The following is a 20,500-nucleotide window of genomic DNA, read 5'->3' on the forward strand; positions in this document are numbered from 1 at the left end:
CTCTGTAGACCAGGCTGGTCTCGAACTCACAGAGATCCGCCTGCCTCTGCCTCCCGAGTGCTGGGATTAAAGGCGTGCGCCACCACTGCCCGGCTGTACAGAGGTTTTCTACATGTCTCCTATGCTTAATACATTGCCTACCCCCTCTGTCAGCATCCTGTAGGATGGCAGTACACATGAATATGTGTTGACACGTCGTTATCACCCAGAGTCTATATTATCTTATGGTTCGTTCTATGAATTTGAACAGATGCATAGTGACATGCATCAGTTTAGTGAAAATTAACTCTGCTCTGCCTGTTTACCCCCACCCCCACCCCTACCCCCAGTACTCCTTTTACTGACTACATAATCTTGCCTTTTCTAGAAGGTACTGTAGTTGTACTCATACAGTGTATAGCCTTTTAGACTGACTTTCGCCTAGTGATATCCGTGTAAGGGTTTTTTTTTTTTCATGTCTTGGGAACTCACCCCCACCACTGCCTCTTGACAGGTTCTTTTTGTATAGCTCTGGCTCATCTGGAATTTGATATGTAGAACAGGTTGGCCTGTCTTGTGACACTTCTGTCTCTGTCTCCTAAGTGCCAAGATTATAGATGTGTGCCACCATGCCTAGCTCAATGGCCCATTTCTTTCTAGTGCTGAACAATATTTCATTGTCCAGATGAACTAAACTTTTGTATCCAGTCACTTACTGAAGGACATCTGGTGGTATTCAAGTTCTAGCTGCTGCAGACAAAGCTGGGGTAAACATTGTGTGTGAATTGCTGTGTAGATGTAGGTTGTCAGCTCCTTTGACTAAATACCAAGGAGTTAATTATGGGGTCATATGGGAGGAGTGTGTTTGCTCAGTTTTGGGATAAACTGCTAGACTGTCTTTAAAAGTGCCTACCAGCAATGAGTGAGAGTCTCTGTAGCAAACCCTTGGCAGTTCACTGTTGCTTTGTGGAGGGTTTTTTTTTCTTTTTTTAAAAGTGATTTTATTGCTAGTGCACACAGAGAATTTGTGCCTCTAGAGCAGACTGTGGACAACTCATTTCCAATTGGGTGGGAGGACCCGCCTAGTCTTAGAGTAATGAGGCAACTAGCAAATTCTTCTCTCTATTTCAGTCTGGCTGAATTTAACATCTTTATCCTTCCTGTTCCTCTCAGGATGCTTTCAGACAGTGACCACTTTCTTAATCAAATGGTAGCGATCCTTAGGGAGATCAGGGGCAAGGCCTTTGGACTTTTAAGTTTCTCAAGATCTTATTATCAGTCACAAAACGGACCTATGCCACTCCATGTGAGTCCCTCAGGATCATGCCTATTTGGGAGGAAGTCAGGCCTTTCTTGGCCAGTTTGTAAATCTGTTTCTTCAGATGTCAACTTCAGCCTGGTGGGGACGCTAAGGCTGTAGGGCAGAGCCAACTGGGACAATCTCTTCCTGGCAGCATGCATGCAACCATGATTGCAGAGGTCTGGCAGTGAAGAGAACAAGGGAGCTGTTGCGGAGTTTTACCCATGCAATAGGTATATAGTAGTGTATTACTGTGATTTATTGTGCAATGCCATAGGGACATGATAGTCAACACTTATATATGCTTGTTCACCGTACCCTCCTGGTGAGGCAGCGTTTTGTCCATTTTAAAAATGAATTAGTTATATTCTTAATGTTGAGTTTTAGTTATTTTTAAAATTTTGAATAACAACCCTTTATCTTTTGGTAAATGCTTTTCCCTGTTTCTTGACAGTGTGTTACTATTATGTGACCTTTTGTGGGGAGATGTAAACAAATGTCTATTGACTTCAGGTAGGGCAACAGCAACAAACCAGAGACATGATTCTACCCAAGCAAGTCTAGCTTGGTGAACCAGTGAGTTTCTTGGGGTCACTGCAGGAGTCTGGGTGAGGATTTGCACACAACAGGCACCTAGAAGGTCACTGCAGCACTGAAGCCCACTCAGTGTGGATGTTGTGTCATGGAAGCTGCACCTCTGGAAGCCCTAGCTCACCTTGCAGGTGGTTCCATTGAAGAAATCCCTTTTCCTCAGCAATTGTGACTACTCAGATGACCTCAGAGGGGGGGCTTGTGGGTCCTATAACTTTCTGAGCCTCCTTGACTCTTGTAAGTTTCCTGAACTTAAGCTGCTGCAGTTTGATTAGCCTAGGAGTATCCCTGCTCCTTCAGGAGGGAAAGTTTTGATCCAGAAGAAATAACTACTCAATACTTAATATGTTCAAAGAGCAAAAGATTTGTTGTTTGTTTGTTTTGTTTTGTTTTGTTTTGTTTTGTTTTTTTAAGACAGGGTTTCTCTGAAGCTTTTGGAGCTTGTCCTGGAACTAGCTCTTGTAGAGTAGCCTAGCCTCGAACTCACAGAGATCCACCTGCCTCTGTCTTCCAAGTGCTGGGATTAAAGGCGTGCACCATCACCACCCAGTTTTATTTGTTTTTTAATTGTGTGTGTGTGGGGGGGGGTTGTCTGCCTGTGTGTTGTGTAGTATCTTCAGAGGCCACAAGAGGGATTCGGATCCCCTGTGACTATAACTACAGACAGTTAGCCTGTAACTAGTTGTGGGTACCTGAAGCTGAAACTGAATCCTCTGCAAGAGTCTCTAGTGCCCTTAACCACTGAGCCATTTTTTCAACCCTGAATAAAAGTTTTTATCTGGATAAAGTATGAATTGGAGGCCAGCCTGGTCTACATAGTAAATCAGGGCTCCAGAGTGAGACCATGTCTCAAAAAAAAAAATAATGTTGAATTTAGAGACCAGATTTTTTGTTTGTTTGTTTGTTTGTTTGTTTTTGAGATAGAGTCTCTCACTATAGTCCTTACTGTTCTAGAAATAACTATGTAGACCAGGCTGACCTCGAACTCGCAGAGATCTGCCTGCCTCTGCCTCCCAAGCACTGGGATTAAAGGCATGTGCCACCATGCCTAGCTGTATTATGTCTTTCTATCAATGGGCATGCAGTAGCTCTTTATGTATTCAGTCCTTTGGTTTCTTCACGAGAGTTGTGTAATTTTCCTCATACAGATTTTTTAAAAAGGATGGAAGTTCAGGAGATTTATTGTATAACATGGTGACTATAGTTTATGACTGAAGTTAAATGCTTTCATTTCCAAAATGATACTGTATGAGGTAATGCATATTTTAGTTGACTAGATTTTACCATTCTGCAATGTGTATGTACTTTCAAATATCATGCTGTGCATGATAAATATATACAGTTTTATATGTCTATTTGAAATAAAAAAAATTTGAAAAGAATTTGCAATGTCTCCTGTTTATTACAGGGGATATGTTCCCTGACCCCCAGCAGGCAGCTGAAACTGGATAGTGCTAAACCTGAAACTAAGTAGTAACATTTTTAGTTCCCTCCCTCTGCCTTTGTGTAGCTCCTATACATATTTTGTTGTATTTATACCTTGATATTTCACTTTTAGGAGGCATTTGTAGAAATGAAATTATGTGTACTTCCAAGTTCTTCTTGTTCATTGTCGATGTGTAAGAAAACATTGGTTTCTGTGTCCACCCTTATCTCAGAACCCACTCACTGTTAGTCCAGGAGTCTGTGGTTGATGACCTCACATAGATAGATGGTCCTGCCATGCAGAGATAGTAGTTTTTCCTTCCCAGAGATCCCGTCCTGCCTTTTCTTCCTCTTTGCTCCTTCCTCTCTCTCCCCTTCCCTTCCCTCTTTTCTTTTTTTCTTATTTCTTTTATCTTTCTTTTCTGTCTTTCTTGTCATAATGTTGAAAAGATGTAGTGAGAGGAGACATCCTTGTCTTCTGCTTTTTATGGGAAAACTTCCGGTTTTCCTCTCTTTAAGTATAATGGGCATAGACATTCTTATAGATGTTTTTTATCAAGTCCAGAAATTCCCTTTATTCCTAATTTGCATTTTTTCCTTTTTAAGGTGGAATGATATGTGATTTGAGTGTACCACGCTTTGTTTTCCATCCACCCACTGATGGACACTTGGGTAGCTCCCATCTTTCGGCTGTTGTGAATGATGCTCCTATGAACATGGGTGTGCACATAGCTCTGTGAGACCCTGCTTTCAGTTTTTCTGGGTAAGTACCAGAAATTGGGTTACCCAATTACATAATAGTTCTAATTAAAAAACATTTTAAGAACCAGTACATAGAATTTCATATATAAGCATGTTCACTGCACTAATGTTTATATCACCAAAACTCTGAAAGCAATCTTGCTTCATCAGCATAGCTATAGAATGAAGTATTCTGTAGCTATTTTAAATGAGCAGGGTAGGTTTGTGTGTTTCAATATGTCAGAATGGCTAGGCATATTAAAATGAGAAAAGCGTTATGTCATTGTAAACCTGTTCTAAATCTGTACACGTTTGCTTCATTTTTTTCGAATGAATTATGTGCTTGTGGAGAAAGGGAGGAGAGAGACTGGTAGGAGAGTCAGCTTTTACATAAGGCACGGTACCATTTCAGGGCTTACAAGGAACACAGTTTCGTAATTATACAACAAAATTGAATTATTGTATGGGGGAGGCTGTTCCCATTTGTCTTTGAAATACAAAGATAATTCTGTTTTGCTTATTAAGTATTTTTATATCACAATAACAAATGCTGGTTACTGGCTATCAAATGTTTTTATTGTTAGACACATATCAAAGATTTTTAATGTTTTGTGACTTGACTCATGTATGTATGTTTCTATATAATAGTGAATTTCTGTCAAAATGATTTCATATAGTATGTAGTTTCTGTCCTTACTCAGTGAGACATTCTCATCTTGCTTCTTCTGTGTCTGGCTGGTGGCTGCAGACTGAGCCTTTCCTCTTCCCAGAATTCTCTGAGTCTGGTCACTCTGCTTATACTTACTTGCCTGGCCAATCAGCATTTTATTAAACCAATACAAGTGTCCAATTTTTACAGGGTACAAGGACATTATTCCACAGTACCCCAACCCCTTTTTCTTTTCACAAGAACTCTGAATCTAATCTCCTTTGTTTAGCTTTTTTCCTGACCATTATCCATAATAACTTGTAACCAACATTCTAAACTAAGACAAACATCCATAATCCATTTTTTGGGAATGTGGACGTAGTTTTCTAGACTGTTTCCTGCTGATTGGGAATGCTGATAATCTTATGGCGAACCAAAGAAAATTTAGGATTGTGGTCAAATCTTGACTGGAATATTCTTTGAGGCTGGATCCATCTCAGCTAAGACAAATAATAACACAGTATCCAGACTCTGTGTGTATTTTCCATCATTATGTGGCTTTTTAATATTTTTTTACTATTTCTTTTATTTTTAATTTTTGTTTTTGTTTTTTGAGACAGGGTTTCTCTGTAGTTTTTAGCCTGTACTAGAACTCACTCTGTAGACCAGGCTGACCTCAAACTTACAAAGACCCACCTGCCTCTCTCTGACTCCCCCAGTGCTGGGATTAAAGGTGTGTGCCACCAAACAAACACCTGGTTTATATTTCTTCCCTTTTTTAAAAAGGACGTTCTTCATCCTTTTCTCTCCCAAGCCTACATATATTTTTTAAGCACACTGTAACTGTTTAGAGGTTTTCTTCTCTTTTTTCCCCTCTGAATCTGTCTTTACTGTGTATTTCTATCTTTTCTGACCGCATGAGTCTTTAGTCTGCTAAGCAACATTACTAGGATTAAAGCCGCTTTCAGGGCTGGATCTGCCCCACCTTGGCTTCCTGGGAGATTAGCTCCTGGCGGAGGTGCTGGTGGGGAGCCATTTTTATTTTTATTTTTTTAAACCACAGCTCTGTGCAGTTTCTAGGCCCATGCTACCACCAAGAAGCATGCCACCAGCTCTCATGGACGGCATTTAAGTGTTTGGTGGCAGGACCTCTTAAAAGAGCTACATGTTTTTTGCTGCTAACGCTGAGTCAGGAAACCTGTCTTAAAGGAACTGTGCCTCTGCTCACCTCTAGCAAGCAGCCCACCTGAGGCAGTGCTGCTACCGAGAAGCGGCTTGACTTTTTTCTTTTGTCTGTCTCAAATCCTTTCTCAGGCTTTATGTGGAAATTCTTGCCAAATGTTTGGGTGCCATTTGTAGACGGAAGTTTCTGTCCTTATTCAATGAGACATTCTCATCTTGCTTCCTCTGTGTCTGGCTGGAGACTGCAGACTGAGCTTTTCTTCTTTCCAGAATTCTCTTAGTCTGGTCGCTCTACCTATACTTCCTATCTGGCTATTGGCCATTCAGCATTTTATTAAACCACTATGAGTGACAAATCTTCACAGGGTATAGAGCATTGTCCCACAGCAATAGTATTCTGTTATGGGGGCTGGAGAGTTGGCTTAGTGGTTAAGAGCATCGCCTGCTCTTCCAAAGGTCCTGAGTTCAATTCCCAGCAACCACATGGTGGCTTACAACCATCTGGAATGAGGTCTGGTGCCCTCTTCTGGCCTGCAGACATACACACAGACAGGATATTGTATACATAACAAATAAAAAAAAAATAGCCCAGCTGTTCTTCTTTCTTGAAAAAAAAATAGTATTCTGTTATTTTATGCCATTTGAATTTCCCACACCTTGCTGTGGTCAAGGAAGGAATAAAATTAGAGGTTTGTAAAAGAGTTTCTGCTCCTAAAAAGACGTAGTTTAAGCATTCTGTTACTTTGTACACTGAATCGCCTCCTCTTCTTTTTCCTCCTCCTCCTCCTCCTCCTTCTCCTCCTCCTCCTCTTCCTCCTCCTCCTCCTCTTTCCTAGCAGTAGATCTTCATGGAGGACCACGGAGTGACCCAAACTGAACACATGGCTACCATAGAAGCCCATGCAGTGGCTCAGCAAGTCCAGCAGGTCCATGTAGCCACATACACCGAGCACAGCATGCTCAGTGCTGATGAAGACTCCCCGTCCTCCCCTGAGGACACTTCTTATGATGACTCGGATATCCTCAACTCCACGGCAGCGGATGAGGTAACTGCACACCTGGCCGCCGCAGGTAATGTTTGCCCTGGAAGCTCCTCTTTCCCGACTTGTGGCCATGCCTGTCTGAAGGGCCTGGGATTCAAGCACGCTCACATTTCTTTTCATCATTTTTTTTTTTCAGTGCTGGGGATCAAACCCAGGGCCTCGCATATACTAGGCAAGTACTCTACCACTGAGCTACATCCCAAGCCCTTCACCATACATTTTAAACCTGCATCTCCAACTTTAGCCTGTTCCGGGAGAGTTGTGTTCTGGGGTCACTTCTTACTAGTGTGGTAGCGTTGGTTGTCTTTTCTCATCCATCTGACAGTCTTCTGGTTTTTAGCTGAAGTATTTATTCACATTAAATGCAAGGACTGGCATATTTAGATTTTAATATTCTTAAGGTTAAGAAAAAAAATTTCTAGTATTGTCTTTTCTTTCCCTTTGTGCTGAGGATAAACCCCAAGCTTTTGCATACTAGACAAAAGTCCTATCTTGAGCAGTGTATCTCAGTCCTAGACTTTCTAATGAAACTCAGACATGGACTTGAGTTTCCAGTTTGTGTGAATTTATTACTATTGTGTTTAGGTTTCCACAATAATCTGATTTTACAGTTCATGTGGGAATTCTTTCTAATGGACTTGTGGATCTGTTGCTGGCTGTTCTTAGTGCTAGGTCTTGTTTATGCTGGCTCCTTGCTTCATATGCTACTTATATGTGAATGAATGTTATGTGATGTGTTTTGAAATGGGGGGGTCTTTGAGACAGGATTTCTCTGTAGCTATGGCACCTGTTCTGGAACTCTCACTGTAGACTCTGCTGGCCTTGAACTCACAGGGATTCGCCTGCCTCTGTCTCCCGATAGCTGGGATTAAAGATGTATGCCTCCACCATGCGACATTTTGAAATCATTTTAAAAAATAATTTGGGGTCTAAAATACTCTGCTGGACATGGTTTCTATTTGATTCTGCTAGATAGGACCAAGACCACTAGTGACCTTGTCACAGTCCAGCTTGTGGATTGAAGTTTTCCAGAATACCAAGTGATTTAAAACTAGCTGTGTCTTGTATAGGTCTGTGTACAGTGTGTGTATTATGGTGAGGACACTCATTTCAATCATACGTGGTTATTTAGGAAAAGCAGGACAGGGAACCGATTATCAGGAATGGCCAATATAGCTGTATTTAATTAAAATGAGGAAGAAAACTATAATAATCTCATACTATAATTTATTATGCACTGTGTTATTTCTGGAAAGGTGAATTTTTTTCCCCCGAGGCGGGGCTTCTCTGTAGCTTTAGAACCTGTCCTATAGACCAGGCTGGTCTCACACTCACAGAGATCCACCTGCCTTTGCCTCCTGAGTGCTGGGATTAAAGGTATGTGCCACCCCCACCCAGCAAAAGGTGAACTTAAAAAGTAAGGGAGGGGCTAGGGTACAGCTCAGTGGTAGAGCATTTGCCTAGCTAGCATGTGCAAGGCACTGGGTTTAAGTGTTTATAACATATATTTTGTGAAATGTTTAGACTTCCCAGAAGAGGGCATCCTAATACAATGAACCGAGCCCAACTTGGTTCCTGTGAGGGCAGATGCTTTTGAGAAAAGGCTTTGCTGTGCCATCCTGCACTGTCATAGTGTGGGAATGATGCAAGGGTGGCAGAGACTGGTTCAGGGCTTGAGCACTCGCCTAGCGTGTGTGACACCCTGCGTTCAGCTTCCAGCATGACTAAAGAAAAGATGAGAAGTGACTAGGTATAATTGCCTGTGACTGGAGTCCTTACTACTCAAGAGGTTGAGGCAGGAGGAACACTTGAGCTCAGGTGTTCAAGACCAACCTAGATAACCACAATGAGACCTTGTTTTAAAAACAAACAACACACAAAACAAAAGAACAGGAAAGGACTAAAGTTTTTCATCTGTCTAGTGTGTAAACTGAGGCCCTTCAAATTTCTAATGAGTAGCTACTAAGGAATTGTGATTATATAGACTACAAGGTATAGATTCTTTGACTAAGAGCTTACTTCTGAAGATACTGTCAGACCACTAGTGGCAGGTTATTGGTGTAGGGAAGTGCCAAGAAGAGGACACTTCAGACTGAGGAAGTTTCAAAGGCAGGGACTTTCAGATGAAAAATGGGAAGGAGGCCATTGTGTGGCTACTCTTTGTGGGCAGGAAGAGAAACTAATCAAGAGGGTTGGCATGAGTCAAACCATGCGGGGCTTCTGCAGGGTGGAGTTTGCACAAGCAGCTGGGTGTAGAGGCACACACACCTGTAATCACAGTAAGCAAAGGAGAATTTGCAGAGGTGACAGAGTGCCTTATTAACTGCCCAGGTTTGTGATCAATCCTAACTTGTCGCACACTAGAGAATTCTTTCTGAGGGCTGGACTGTAGCATCATCATATCTAAAAGGCAACTCAGAAAAGTCAAATGGCCATTTGTGTCATGTTGCCTGTCAGAAACTGTTTCTGATTCTCTTCAATCCAGAACAAGAGCTCTTGATCATGTTGCTTTTCAGGAAATGAAAAAAAAGTTAAGAAGGGCCTAGGGAGATGGCTCCGTCAGCAAAGTGCTTGCCATGCAAGCATGAGAAGCTGAGTTTGACCTCCAGGACCCAGTTAAGAAGCTGGTGTGGTGGCCTGCATTTATAATCCCAGTACAGAAAGGCCAGGTAGCCTAGTCCAGTTGCTACTCTTCCACACATGAGGAACACACATGTGTACACTGTGATTGGACATATACATGCACAGCTTCCAGTATCAGTTTCAGAGGACTTCATATTCTGGTTTTTTAGATTTATGCATGTTTTGCCACATGTATGTATGTGTGCCATATGTGCCTGGAGCCTACAAAAGTTAGAAGATGCTGTTGGAGCCCCTGGTCCTAGGGTTAGAGATGGTTGTGAGCCGCCATGGGGTACTGGAGACAATGGTAGACCCTCTGGAAGAGTAATAAGCGCTCTTAACTGCTGAGCCATCTCTCTCACCCACCCCCAGGGAACTTCATTTTAATCAAAATTGAATTATTGCCGGGCAGTGGTGGCGCACGCCTTTAATCCCAGCACTCGGGAGGCAGAGGCAGGCGGATCTCTGAGTTCGAGACCAGCCTGGTCTACAAGAGCTAGTTCCAGGACAGGCTCCAAAACCACAGAGAAACCCTGTCTCGAAAAAACAAAAAAAAAAAATTGAATTATTTTCTCTAAGGCAGTGGATATGGATAGAAGCAGAAAGAGTCATATGATCTGTAGAGATAATTGCTACCTTAAGAATAGAGTTTGATTAATTGTCTGTAGAATATAAAATCTCAAATCTTGGACAATAACCCGACACTGGAATATAGGAAAGAATCATGGTAAAAGCAAACATGCTGTTGCCCACTTTTGTCAGGCATTGCTACAGTTTTAACGTGTTCACTTTGGGCTTTTTGGCTTTTTGAGATAGGGTTTCTCTGTGTGACAGTCCTAGCTGTCCTCTCTGTAGACCAGGCTGGCCTCGAACTCACAGAGATCTGCCCATCTCTGCCTTCCAGCTCACTTCTGGCTTTTAAAAGACTGTGTTGGTGTGTGTTATGCATGCCACAGTGCATGTGTAGAGAACTGTTGGAATCAAATCTCCTTCTACCATGTGGGTCCTAGAGATGGAATTCTGTTTGTTGAACTTGGCAATAATCATCTTTACCCACTCAGCCCTCTTACTGGGTCCTCAGATTGGTGTTTTGTTTTGTTTTGTTGTTTGGTTTTGTTTTTTCCAGACAGAGTTTCTTTGTGGCCCTGGTGTCCTGGAACTCAGAGACCTGCCCCTCTCTGTTTCCCCAGATACTAGGATTAAAGGCGTGCGCCACCATGCCCCGATGGCTTATTTAGGAGTAAGCATTATGGATGCAGTTGAAACTTCTGGCGCCCTCCCAACCCATTTGTTTGAGACAGTGTTTTGCCGTCTAACCCGGGATGGTCCCCTTGCCTCAGCTTCTAAATATTGGGGTTAGAGGTGTGCAGAATCATGTCCTGCTAGTGTACCTCCTCTTAACCTTGTTCTCCTTTCTTCTGCCGAGGTCACAACTATTCTGCATTTCATCTTTATTCTCTTGACTTTCTTTACACTTTTGCTATACGTGCATGTATCATTAAATAATAGTTGGCATTGTTTTGCATGCTTTAAATTTTATATTCATAAAAAAATAAAATAAATTTTATATTCATAATACTACTTTGAACTTTTGTTTCTGTTTAGCATTTTATGTTTAACATTAATTTTCTATAAAATTTTTTTAAAAACTTTTTAAAGCTAGTAATGGTGAAAGGCAGAGGCAGGCAGATCTCTGAGTTCCAGGTCAGCCTGATCTACATAGTGAGTTCCAAGCCATCCAGGACTACATGATGAGATCCTTTCTCAAAACTGTATAAGCACACAAAAAGTTCATTGTTACATATGTGTAGTGGCTTCTACATGGGCTCCAGGGAGCCAAACCCAAGTCATGCTTGTAGGGCACGTGACTTCACTTGCTGAGCCAAATTCCTAGCACTCCTTTTAAGAGAGAGAGATACTGTGTATGTGTGTGTAGGCCAGAGGTACAGGAGTTGGTGAAAACGTGACTGCCATGACATACACGGGGTTCAGAGAACAAACTGGAACTGGTGCTTTCCTTCTACCTTTACATGGGATCCAGAGATGAGCACCTCTACCCACCCTACCTACTGAGCCTTCTGCCTGTCCTAGACCAGACTGGCCTCGACCTGCCTGTTTCTGCCTCCCAAATGCTGGGATTAAAGATCTGCACTACTACTGCCCGCTGGGCTTTTTCTTTCTTTAATTAACATATATATCCATTGTACAAATTGATGAGTTTCATAATGACATTTAGTATTTTTATGAGATTTGATTATATTGATAATATGGCTGTTGGATTTATTATCAGATGTTTTACCATTTGTAGATATTTGTCTCAGACCTGGAATTACATAGTTAAAATTTAATTCTCCTTGTCTTTGATAGCCTACCCTTCTCACCCTTGTCTTCTGACATAGAGTCTTTGCAGTTCAGTTATGTGCGCTTGTCTATCCAGGAGTTGTCCCTCACTTTTAATAACTCAAGCTTTATAGTAATATGTGATAGAGTCAGTACCTGTTTAGTATCTTCTAAATTGTTTTGCCTACTCTTAGCCCTTGTATTTACATTTAAATAAGTGGATTAGTTTATCAACTTCTAAAAACACTCTCTGGAATTTATATTAGCATTTGTAATGGACCAAATCAAAGTCCCTCAGGCTTGCTGACTGAGGATTCAAGTTCAGTGAGAGGAGCTTTCCAGAAAGGTGGAGTGCACACCCACACTGCTCCTTCTCGCACACCTCAGAATAAGAGCAGACGGTGGGGACACACATCTTTAACTCCAGCACTCAGGACGCAGAGGCAGCCGGATCTCTGAGTTCAAGGCCAGCCTGGTCAACAGAGCTAGTTTGGGACTGCTTGGGCTACACAGAGAAGCCCTTTTTCAAAACAAACAATAATTAATTAATTAAAAAAAAAAAAAGAGTTCCAAACAGATGTTGGTGAATCTAGCTAATGACAAACCTGCTGAAGTATTTAATGGTGTGTGTGTGTGTGTGTGTGTGTGTGTGTGTGTGTGTGTGTGTGTATAATTTTGCTTGTTGTTTATTTGGTTTAGCTTGATGTAATTTTGTTTGTTTGTTTGTTTGTTTGTTTTTTTTGAGATAGGGGTTCTCTGTGTAGCCCTGGCTGTCCTGGAACTCACAAAGATCTGCCTGCCTCTGCCTCCTAAATGCTGGGATTAAAGATATGTGTCACCACTGCCTGACTTTAAGGGTATTAATATTGACATTTGCAATTTACTTTGAAATGCAAAAAAACATGGATTTACACAGAGAATAGATATGTATGGTAAAATGTTAAAAATTCTTTAAGCTTACTTAATACATTGAAAATTTTTAAGATAAAATAGCAATACAGTGAGAAAACCAAACTAATATTTTAAAATGGTCAAAGGATTTGAAGAGACATTTCTCATGAAAAGGTGTTCAATGTCATAGAAAACACAATGCCTAAGAGGGTAGCTGTTAACCAAAGTTACAAGAGATAACTATAATATATTGGCAAGACTGTGGAACATTTGGGTCCTTTGTACATCACATGGTAATATAAAATAAAGCCACTATAGAAGAAATTTGGAGTTTCCTCCAAGAAGTTAAAAGATAGAAGTAGGCCTCTGGCTCATATGGCAGTTGTAAGTAAGCAAATGAACTGGATCCCAAAGAGATATTGATCGCTATACACAGTGGCCAGTATGGGAAGACGACCTGGATGTCTTTCTGTGGATGAAAGGCCCGAGGAGATAAACACATATAGTCATACCTTCAGCCTTCACAATGGGAAATCTTGCCATATGTGACAACATAGATCAGCCTTAAAAATGTACTAGCTAACAGAAGTAGGCAACTCACAGAAGGAAAGATATTGTATAATTCCACTTATGTGAGGGATTGAAATAGGCAAATTCATAGAAACAATACAATAGAATGGTTGCCAGGGCTGAGAGAAAGGAGGTGTGAGAAGTTGCTCTTCAGGAGATCGTTTCTGGGCTGGAGATGGAGCTTAGTGTTAAAGCCACAAGTAGTAGAGCCAGAATGCTTGACTAGCCTGCACCAGAGCAGGAGGAGTCAGGGGAAAGGAAATGAGGAAGGAGGGAGAGAAGGCAGGCCTGAAGGCAGACTAGGTGGGAAGGTAGCAGGAACCAGGCCAGAAGAGCAGGAGTTCAAGGTCATCCTCAGTCTGCAAGGACTCTAAGGTCACCTGTCCTATAGGAAATTGTCTCTAAAATCTGAAAGAATGAGAGGGAGGGATGATTTCAGTATGTAAGATGATAAACTCTAGAAATCTATACATTGTGAGTGTAGTTAATAATACTGTTTTGCACACAGTTTTATTCAATGACAGATCTTCTATTAAAATATTGCCACGGTTTTACAATAAAATGAGGGGTGGGCACAATTTTCCCCTTACAGTTAGCTGGGTACAATGGTAGTGGAATGCCTGCAATTCCAGCACTTAGGGAGCTGAGGTAGGAGGGTCGCTTGGTGTTCCAGACTAGTCTGGGTTACATAGTAAGACCCGGAAAAAGAAAGAAAATTCCCTACCATATGTTTATAATAAAGCGAGCGGTCATCTGGCTTTTGCTTGCTCTAGGGTTGTTTAGAGAGTGCCATTTCATCAAGACTATGCTAGTACTGAGTAGCCTGCAGACAGAAGCCTGTCTAGATTTACTGAAAGGCTTACTGCAGTTTGCCCATTTAGAATACACATGCAAATTTAATTGTTAGCAGTTGAATTTTCATCTTTTATAGGGCGACCAAGAAAGGATAAAGGTGAAATTTTGTCTTTGATATGTTGAAACTCCTAGGTGTTCCTTAGAATTACCCTTGGTTTATCCCTCACCCTCACCCCAAGGCCTTTGTGCAGCAGGTGCAGGGCAGCTAGCCCAGCCTTTATTAACATTCTCTTGTTGGAGTAAAGAAGTGTTGTCTCCTTGGCCAGGATCCTTTGATCATCTGGACCTTATGGCTGCTGTCTTCATTCCCTGGCCCATTTTCCAGCTTAGTTAGTATTCTTTCAGATGGCCTGTATAGGTGGGAGTGTGCCTGTTCACTCTCAGTTCTCCCAGTTCCATAACTTGACAGAGTCTTGGAGCAGTCGGAGGGAGCTAGAGATGCAGTTTCAGTGTAGATAGGCCTTTCTCTCAATGCTGCAGTATTTCCTAGTGCCTTTGAGAACACTGTCCTAATAGTGTGGGCATGCTGGCAAAATAAAGCAACAGCATTGTATAAAATTCAAGATGGTGTGTGGCAGGAAGGTATAAACCATTTTGCTTCTTAAAAGACTTATTGTAAATTTAAATGGTTCGTGAGACAATGTATTGAAGAACATTGATAATACAGAAACATTCTGTTTTCACCGAGTGTGTTGTTTTCTGTCTTGTGCCCTTGCGGGCTGCTGTCTAATCTCAGCACATACTTATTATTTCAGGTCCTGTGGGAATGGCTGCTGCTGCTGCTGTGGCAACCGGGAAGAAACGGAAACGTCCTCATGTGTTTGAGTCTAATCCGTCTATCCGGAAGAGACAGCAGACACGTTTGCTTCGGTGAGGGTTGTGCTACCTCATCTTGCTGTTCCTCACAGTCTTCCTGTGTGGATGGCAGGACAAGAACATTTTTTACTAGGTTCCTCGTTAGACTTAGAATCATTCCCATTAAATTAAATGGATGAAAATCTAGAAAATATGACGTAATGGATGTATAACATTGGCTAGCTATGGTGGCATATGCCTTTAATCCCAGCGTTTGGGAGATAGAGGCAGTTGGATTTCTGTGAGTTCGAGGCCAGCCTGGTCTACAGGTCAGGCAGAGCTACATAGTGAGACCTGTCTCAAAATAAGGAAGGAAAGAAGATGTCTAATGTCACATTAATCCATCTAGAGGAAGTTTGTGTGTCTGCTGCGTGCCAGGTAGAGAGTAACACTGAGCAACAAAGCCCCTTAAAGAATTTATATGAGGGAGAAAGAAAACAAAAATACACTGTATTAAATCAGAGAGAGTGCTGTGGGGAGAAAAGAGCAAGTGTATCAGGAAGTCAAAGAACATAGTTGTTTCTCTATTCTGAGAATGCTCTGGGATATCCTTTGGATGAGGCAACCTTTGCACAGAGCTGGGAGGAACTAACAGAGTGACTATGTTTAAGTCCTAGGAAGAGCATTGCAGGCAGAGGGAGTATTAAGAGCCAATGCAGTTATTTTATTGTTTGTTTGTTTTTGGAGACAGGGTCTCACTAAGTAGCTCTGGCTACCCTGAAACTCACTCTGTAGACCAAGGCTGTCCTTGAACTCAGAGATCCACCTGCACTACCACACCCTGTCAAGGAAGTTATTTTTTAAAAGCTGCCAGGGAAAGTATGGGAGCAGTGATTAGAAGAATAAAGGAAGCCCAGCCCATCAGGAGGCTGGCCAGCCTCTGTGGCTGTTCATGCTTGCAGGTCCGAGGGCTGAGGTTGGAGGGTTGCCACGGATTCAAGGCATGGTTAGCACACACCTATAATCCTTGCACTCAAGAGACTGAGGTAGGCAGGTCATGATCTTTGAGCTAGCCTGGGCTACACTCCAAGTTCTTACCTCAAGAGAAAATAGAGAAAGAACTGGAGGCAGTGACTATCAATCATTCATTTAAGAAATGATGCCTCCTGAGTTTCTGTTTAGTATTGTGAAATGTAGGATCCTGAGTCACCGGATAATCCCTGTAAGATAGTGGAGAAGTATGGTATTCTGTTCATTTTTTGCTCCTACCCTGAATTCTCACTGTATCAGGGATTGCTTCTGTGACTGTAGTTATCTCAGATGGTCAGCTGTAGTCCAAAAATATTAAATGGAAGGTTCCAAAATAAATAATAAGTTTTAAATAATTTTACTAAACATTGTTATAGTTTGAATATTTTTAAGATTTTAGTTTAATTATTTTATGTGTAAGAGTGTTTGCCTGTGTGTATGTTTGCCCAGTATAAGTGGCTGGTGCCCACAGAGATCAGAAGAGGGGTCTGCGTGCCTACATCGGTTTATGTGTGCTTTAGGAGGCCAGAGGCATTGAGTTCCCTGAAGCTGAAGTTACACATAGTTGTGAGGTAACAGGTGTACTAGGATTCAAACTCAGGTCCTCTGAAAAAGCAGTAAGTACTCTTAACCACTGAGCCATCTCTTTAGCTTCTGTTACAGCTGTTTCTATGATTAGTTATTATTCATCTTTTACTGTTCTTAGCTTATAAATTAAACTTTATCATTGGTCTGTATGTACAGGATAAAAACACAATATGCAAAGGGTTTGATTCTATCTCAACTTACAGGTAGGTATCCAGTGGCATCTGCTTTGGAGCACACCCCACAAATAGTGGGGAACTGCAGGGATTTTCATTTCATCCTCATGTGTAAAGCACTGTGGGTTTGTGTTCTAGTTTCTTTTCTGTAGCGATGGTAAGTACTCTGATGACAAGCAGTGGAGGGTCACAGTTCATCAGTGAGGGAAGTCAGAGCAGGAACTTGTAGTAGAAACCAGAAATACTGCTAGCTTGCTCCCTTACAGGCTTTATAGGCTTTGTTTTGTATTGTTGGTATTTGTTTTTATTTTTATTATTCTTTTTTTTTTGTTTTATTTTGTTTTGTTTTTCGAGACAGGGTTTTTCTGTGGCTTTGGAGCCTGTCCTGGAACTAGCTCTTGTAGACCAGGCTGGTCTCGAACTCACAGAGATCCGCCTGCCTCTGCCTCCCGAGTGCTGGGATTAAAGGCGTGGACCACCACTGCCTGGCTTTAAGTGCTTTCTAACGCAGTCCAGGACCACCAGTCCAGGGAATAGTGCTGCCATAAGACTTAGGTCCTCAGTTAACAGACTTGCCCATAAGCCAGTCTGAACTCAATGAGACTCTCTTCTAGGTGACTCTAGGCTGTGTCACGTTGACAGTAAAGCTAACTAGGACAGTGTGTCTATGTCACAATAAAATATAAAGCTGTGGCTAGGCATTGTGGTGCCCACCTGCAAACCTGACCTGGAGGATGGAGGCAGAGGATCAGGAGTTTCTTTGGATAAAATATATCAGTGTGAAATGGATAATGACTGTATCAATAAAAAATTGTCATTTGGACCACCTTTATTAATTATAGAGATAACAAAATAAGTCTGTGAGTGACATATCAGCAGTCATACTTAAAATTGTAAATAAATTGGTGTTGAAGCTTAGCTGGGTGTATTGGTTATACCTTTGATTGGGGCACTTGGTAGGCAGAGGCAGGCAGATCTCTGAGTTTGAGGCCAGCCTGGTCTGCATATCGAGTTCTAGGACAACCAGAACTATGTAGAGACCTTGCCTCAAGAAAAAAAGATGAGCCAGGTGGTGGTGGTGCAGGCCTTTAATCCCAGCAGAGGCAGGCGGATCTCTGTGAGTTTGAGGCCAACCTGTTCTACAGAGGGAGTTCCAAGATAGGCACCAAAGCTATAGAGAAATCCTGTCTTAAAAAAAGAAAAGAAAAAAGATGTAACTTACTACATTAAAAGTTGTCATGTCTGTGTCCTGAGGCATAAACCCAGAACATCCGTATGTGGTAGGTTAAGAGAGTATGTACAGTTTCTCTGACAGAATTCCGTGCTTCACTCTCCTTTCCTTTCTCAAATTTCATAACATATTTGATCAGAATTGTCTCAAATCATAGCAAGTTTAGTCTGTTCCATCACGGTATTTTCTATCATCCTGTAACCTTTTATTTGTATTCTCTTCAGGAAGCTGAGAGCCACGTTAGATGAATATACTACTCGAGTGGGACAGCAAGCTATTGTTCTCTGTATCTCACCCTCCAAACCCAACCCCGTCTTTAAGGTGTTTGGAGCAGCACCTCTGGAGAACGTGGTAAGTCAGATCTCAGCTGTGTTCCCAGAAGCCCTTTGCTTTGTGTAGATTTTTCTCTTTTTATTCCTCTTTCCAGTTCAGTGCTCATTATTTTCTTCCGCCTCTTCCACCTCTCTAGGGATGGAAAGTGGCGACTGGTTTTCAAACTACTTTATGTAGTAATATGATATTGTGCTCTTTGGACTGATTTGGGAGCCCACCATCCAGCGCCCAAATGAATCACACCTGGAATCTTTTTTTTTTTTTTTTTGGTTTTTCGAGACAGGGTTTCTCTGTGGTTTTGGAGCCTGTCCTGGAACTAGCTGTTGTAGACCAGGCTGGCCTCAAACTCACAAAGATTCTCGCCTGTCTCTGCCTTCCGAGTCCTGGGATTAAAGGCGTGCGCCACCACCGCCCGGCCTCCCGTTTTCTTACTACCGTAACTCTTACTCTGGATTGCTGGGTAGCTGGCCCCTGATATCCTCCTCCTTCTCGGGCCACTACTCAGAATCCCTTTCCAGTTTTCTTCTATATATTCTTTCTGCCTGCTAGCCCCGTCTATCCTTTCTCCTGCCTCACTATTGGCCATTCAGACCATCAGTTGTTCAAGACAGGCAAAGTATCACAGCTTCCCAGAGTTAAACAAATATAAATAAAAGTAACACACCTTAAAATAATATTTCCCACAACTTTGTGCAGGTTGAAACCAAAAAGATCAGCACCTTGGCGGAAGATACCTTATTGCTTGCGTTCATTTGTCAATCAGGAACAGAGTGGATGGTAGAACCTTGAACCTAGTTTGATGCTTGACTTGTTTTATGCCTTGTGCACATAGAATGATGATTTTTTAAAAAAATGTTCATTGCTGTTTCTCATTGCTAACTTAAGGTATTGTACCCCACCAGGAGCAGTGAACAAAAGGACAGTATTTGATTTGTTATGAAACCAGTACAGAACTGAGCAACAGCCCAGTTGGGAGAGCCCTTGCCTAATATGCGTGAGGTCTTGAATTCCATCCTAAGCACTTTACCCGCCATGGTACAAGTAGTCTCACATCCAGGAGGTGTGGAAACAAGAGGGTCAGGTATTCAAGGTCATTCGTTCTTGGCTACAAATTGAGTTCAAGGCCATCTTGAGCTAAATTAGATACCACTTTTTAAAAAAATGTGAAAGTTTTTATTCATATCTGAAACAAAACACTAGATGATTCCAGGATAATGATTTTATGAGTTAAACTGGAAGCGTATTATTAATCACATATTTGGGTATATCTTTTAAAAATATCTTTTGCTTTTTTCAAAAAAGTTGGTTTAGTTGGGCATGATGACGCATGCCTTTATTCCCAGCAGGAGAGGCAGATAGATCTTTGTGGGTTCAAGGCCAGCTTGGTCTACATAATTTTACTCTTGCGTTTTGTTGTTGTTTTTGTTTTGTGTGTGTGTGGCTTGTAAGTGCATGCCTCGTGCATGTATGCTCTTGGAGGCCCAATGAAGGCATGAGGTCCCCTGGCACTAGAGTTACAGATAGTTGTAAGCCACCATGTGATGTGGGTACTGGAGGTTGAACACAGGTCATCTGGAAGAACAGCCAGCATTCTTAACCACTGAGCCATCTTTCCACACCCCCTAATTTAAGCAAGGAAGGAAGGAAATATTTTCCACTTGCATTTTCCCTCGATGTCCTGTGTGTACAATGAGGACAAGAGTTCCTTCTTCCCTGGGAACAGACGTGAATCTGTCTGCCGACATAAACTAAAGGGGAGTGGTGTGAGAGCGCTGGGCCTAGGCGGTGATGCGGCTGAATTGCTGGGACTGCTCTGAGGGCAGCTGGCTCTGTGTGGACCGTGGACTTTCTTGAGCTTTTTAGAAATAGCCTAAAATATTTTCTTGAATAACATAGTAAAAACTTCCCAAGAACTCCAGGGCTTCTGAAGGTAGAACTCTTTAGTCAGAGCCAGGCGCCTGGAGCATTTAGCTGAGCCCACTGAGGACAAACCACTCAATCAGAAAGGGCTGAGGTAGCTCTGGAATGATCACCAGCTGACTACCTTTATTTCCTTCCTCTTCCTGATAGATAAGCGGACTGTGTCCTTCATTTGGTTGTGTAGGGTTTTTTTTGTTTTTGTTTTTTGCTTTTGTTTTTGTTTTTTTTTTTTTTTTGGTTTTT

At 41.9% G+C, this 20,500-nt stretch overlaps 1 protein-coding gene and 1 pseudogene across 5 annotated transcripts in view; one reads left to right on the forward strand and one right to left on the reverse strand.

Moving 5' to 3' along the window:
- Nrf1 (nuclear respiratory factor 1) overlaps positions 1-20,500 on the forward strand; it is a 102,986-nt gene that overhangs the window by 35,682 nt on the left and 46,804 nt on the right. For 2 of the 5 annotated variants that reach the window (XM_026788589.1, XM_026788590.1), the window contains 5 exons: positions 3,902-4,058; positions 6,707-6,938; positions 7,047-7,082; positions 14,944-15,058; positions 18,229-18,355. In XM_026788589.1, the coding sequence (XP_026644390.1) occupies positions 6,716-6,938; positions 7,047-7,082; positions 14,944-15,058; positions 18,229-18,355 (501 nt within the window). In that variant the 5' untranslated portion in view covers positions 3,902-4,058; positions 6,707-6,715. The remainder of the gene's footprint in view (positions 1-3,901; positions 4,059-6,706; positions 6,939-7,046; positions 7,083-14,943; positions 15,059-18,228; positions 18,356-20,500) is intronic. The other 3 variants (XM_013353210.2, XM_005365768.3, XM_026788588.1) reach the window with 2 other exon arrangements.
- On the reverse strand, positions 65-2,222 carry LOC113458134 (annotated as a pseudogene).

Source organism: Microtus ochrogaster, unplaced genomic scaffold, assembly GCF_000317375.1.
Source record: "Microtus ochrogaster isolate Prairie Vole_2 unplaced genomic scaffold, MicOch1.0 UNK4, whole genome shotgun sequence".
NCBI lineage: Eukaryota > Metazoa > Chordata > Mammalia > Rodentia > Cricetidae > Microtus > Microtus ochrogaster.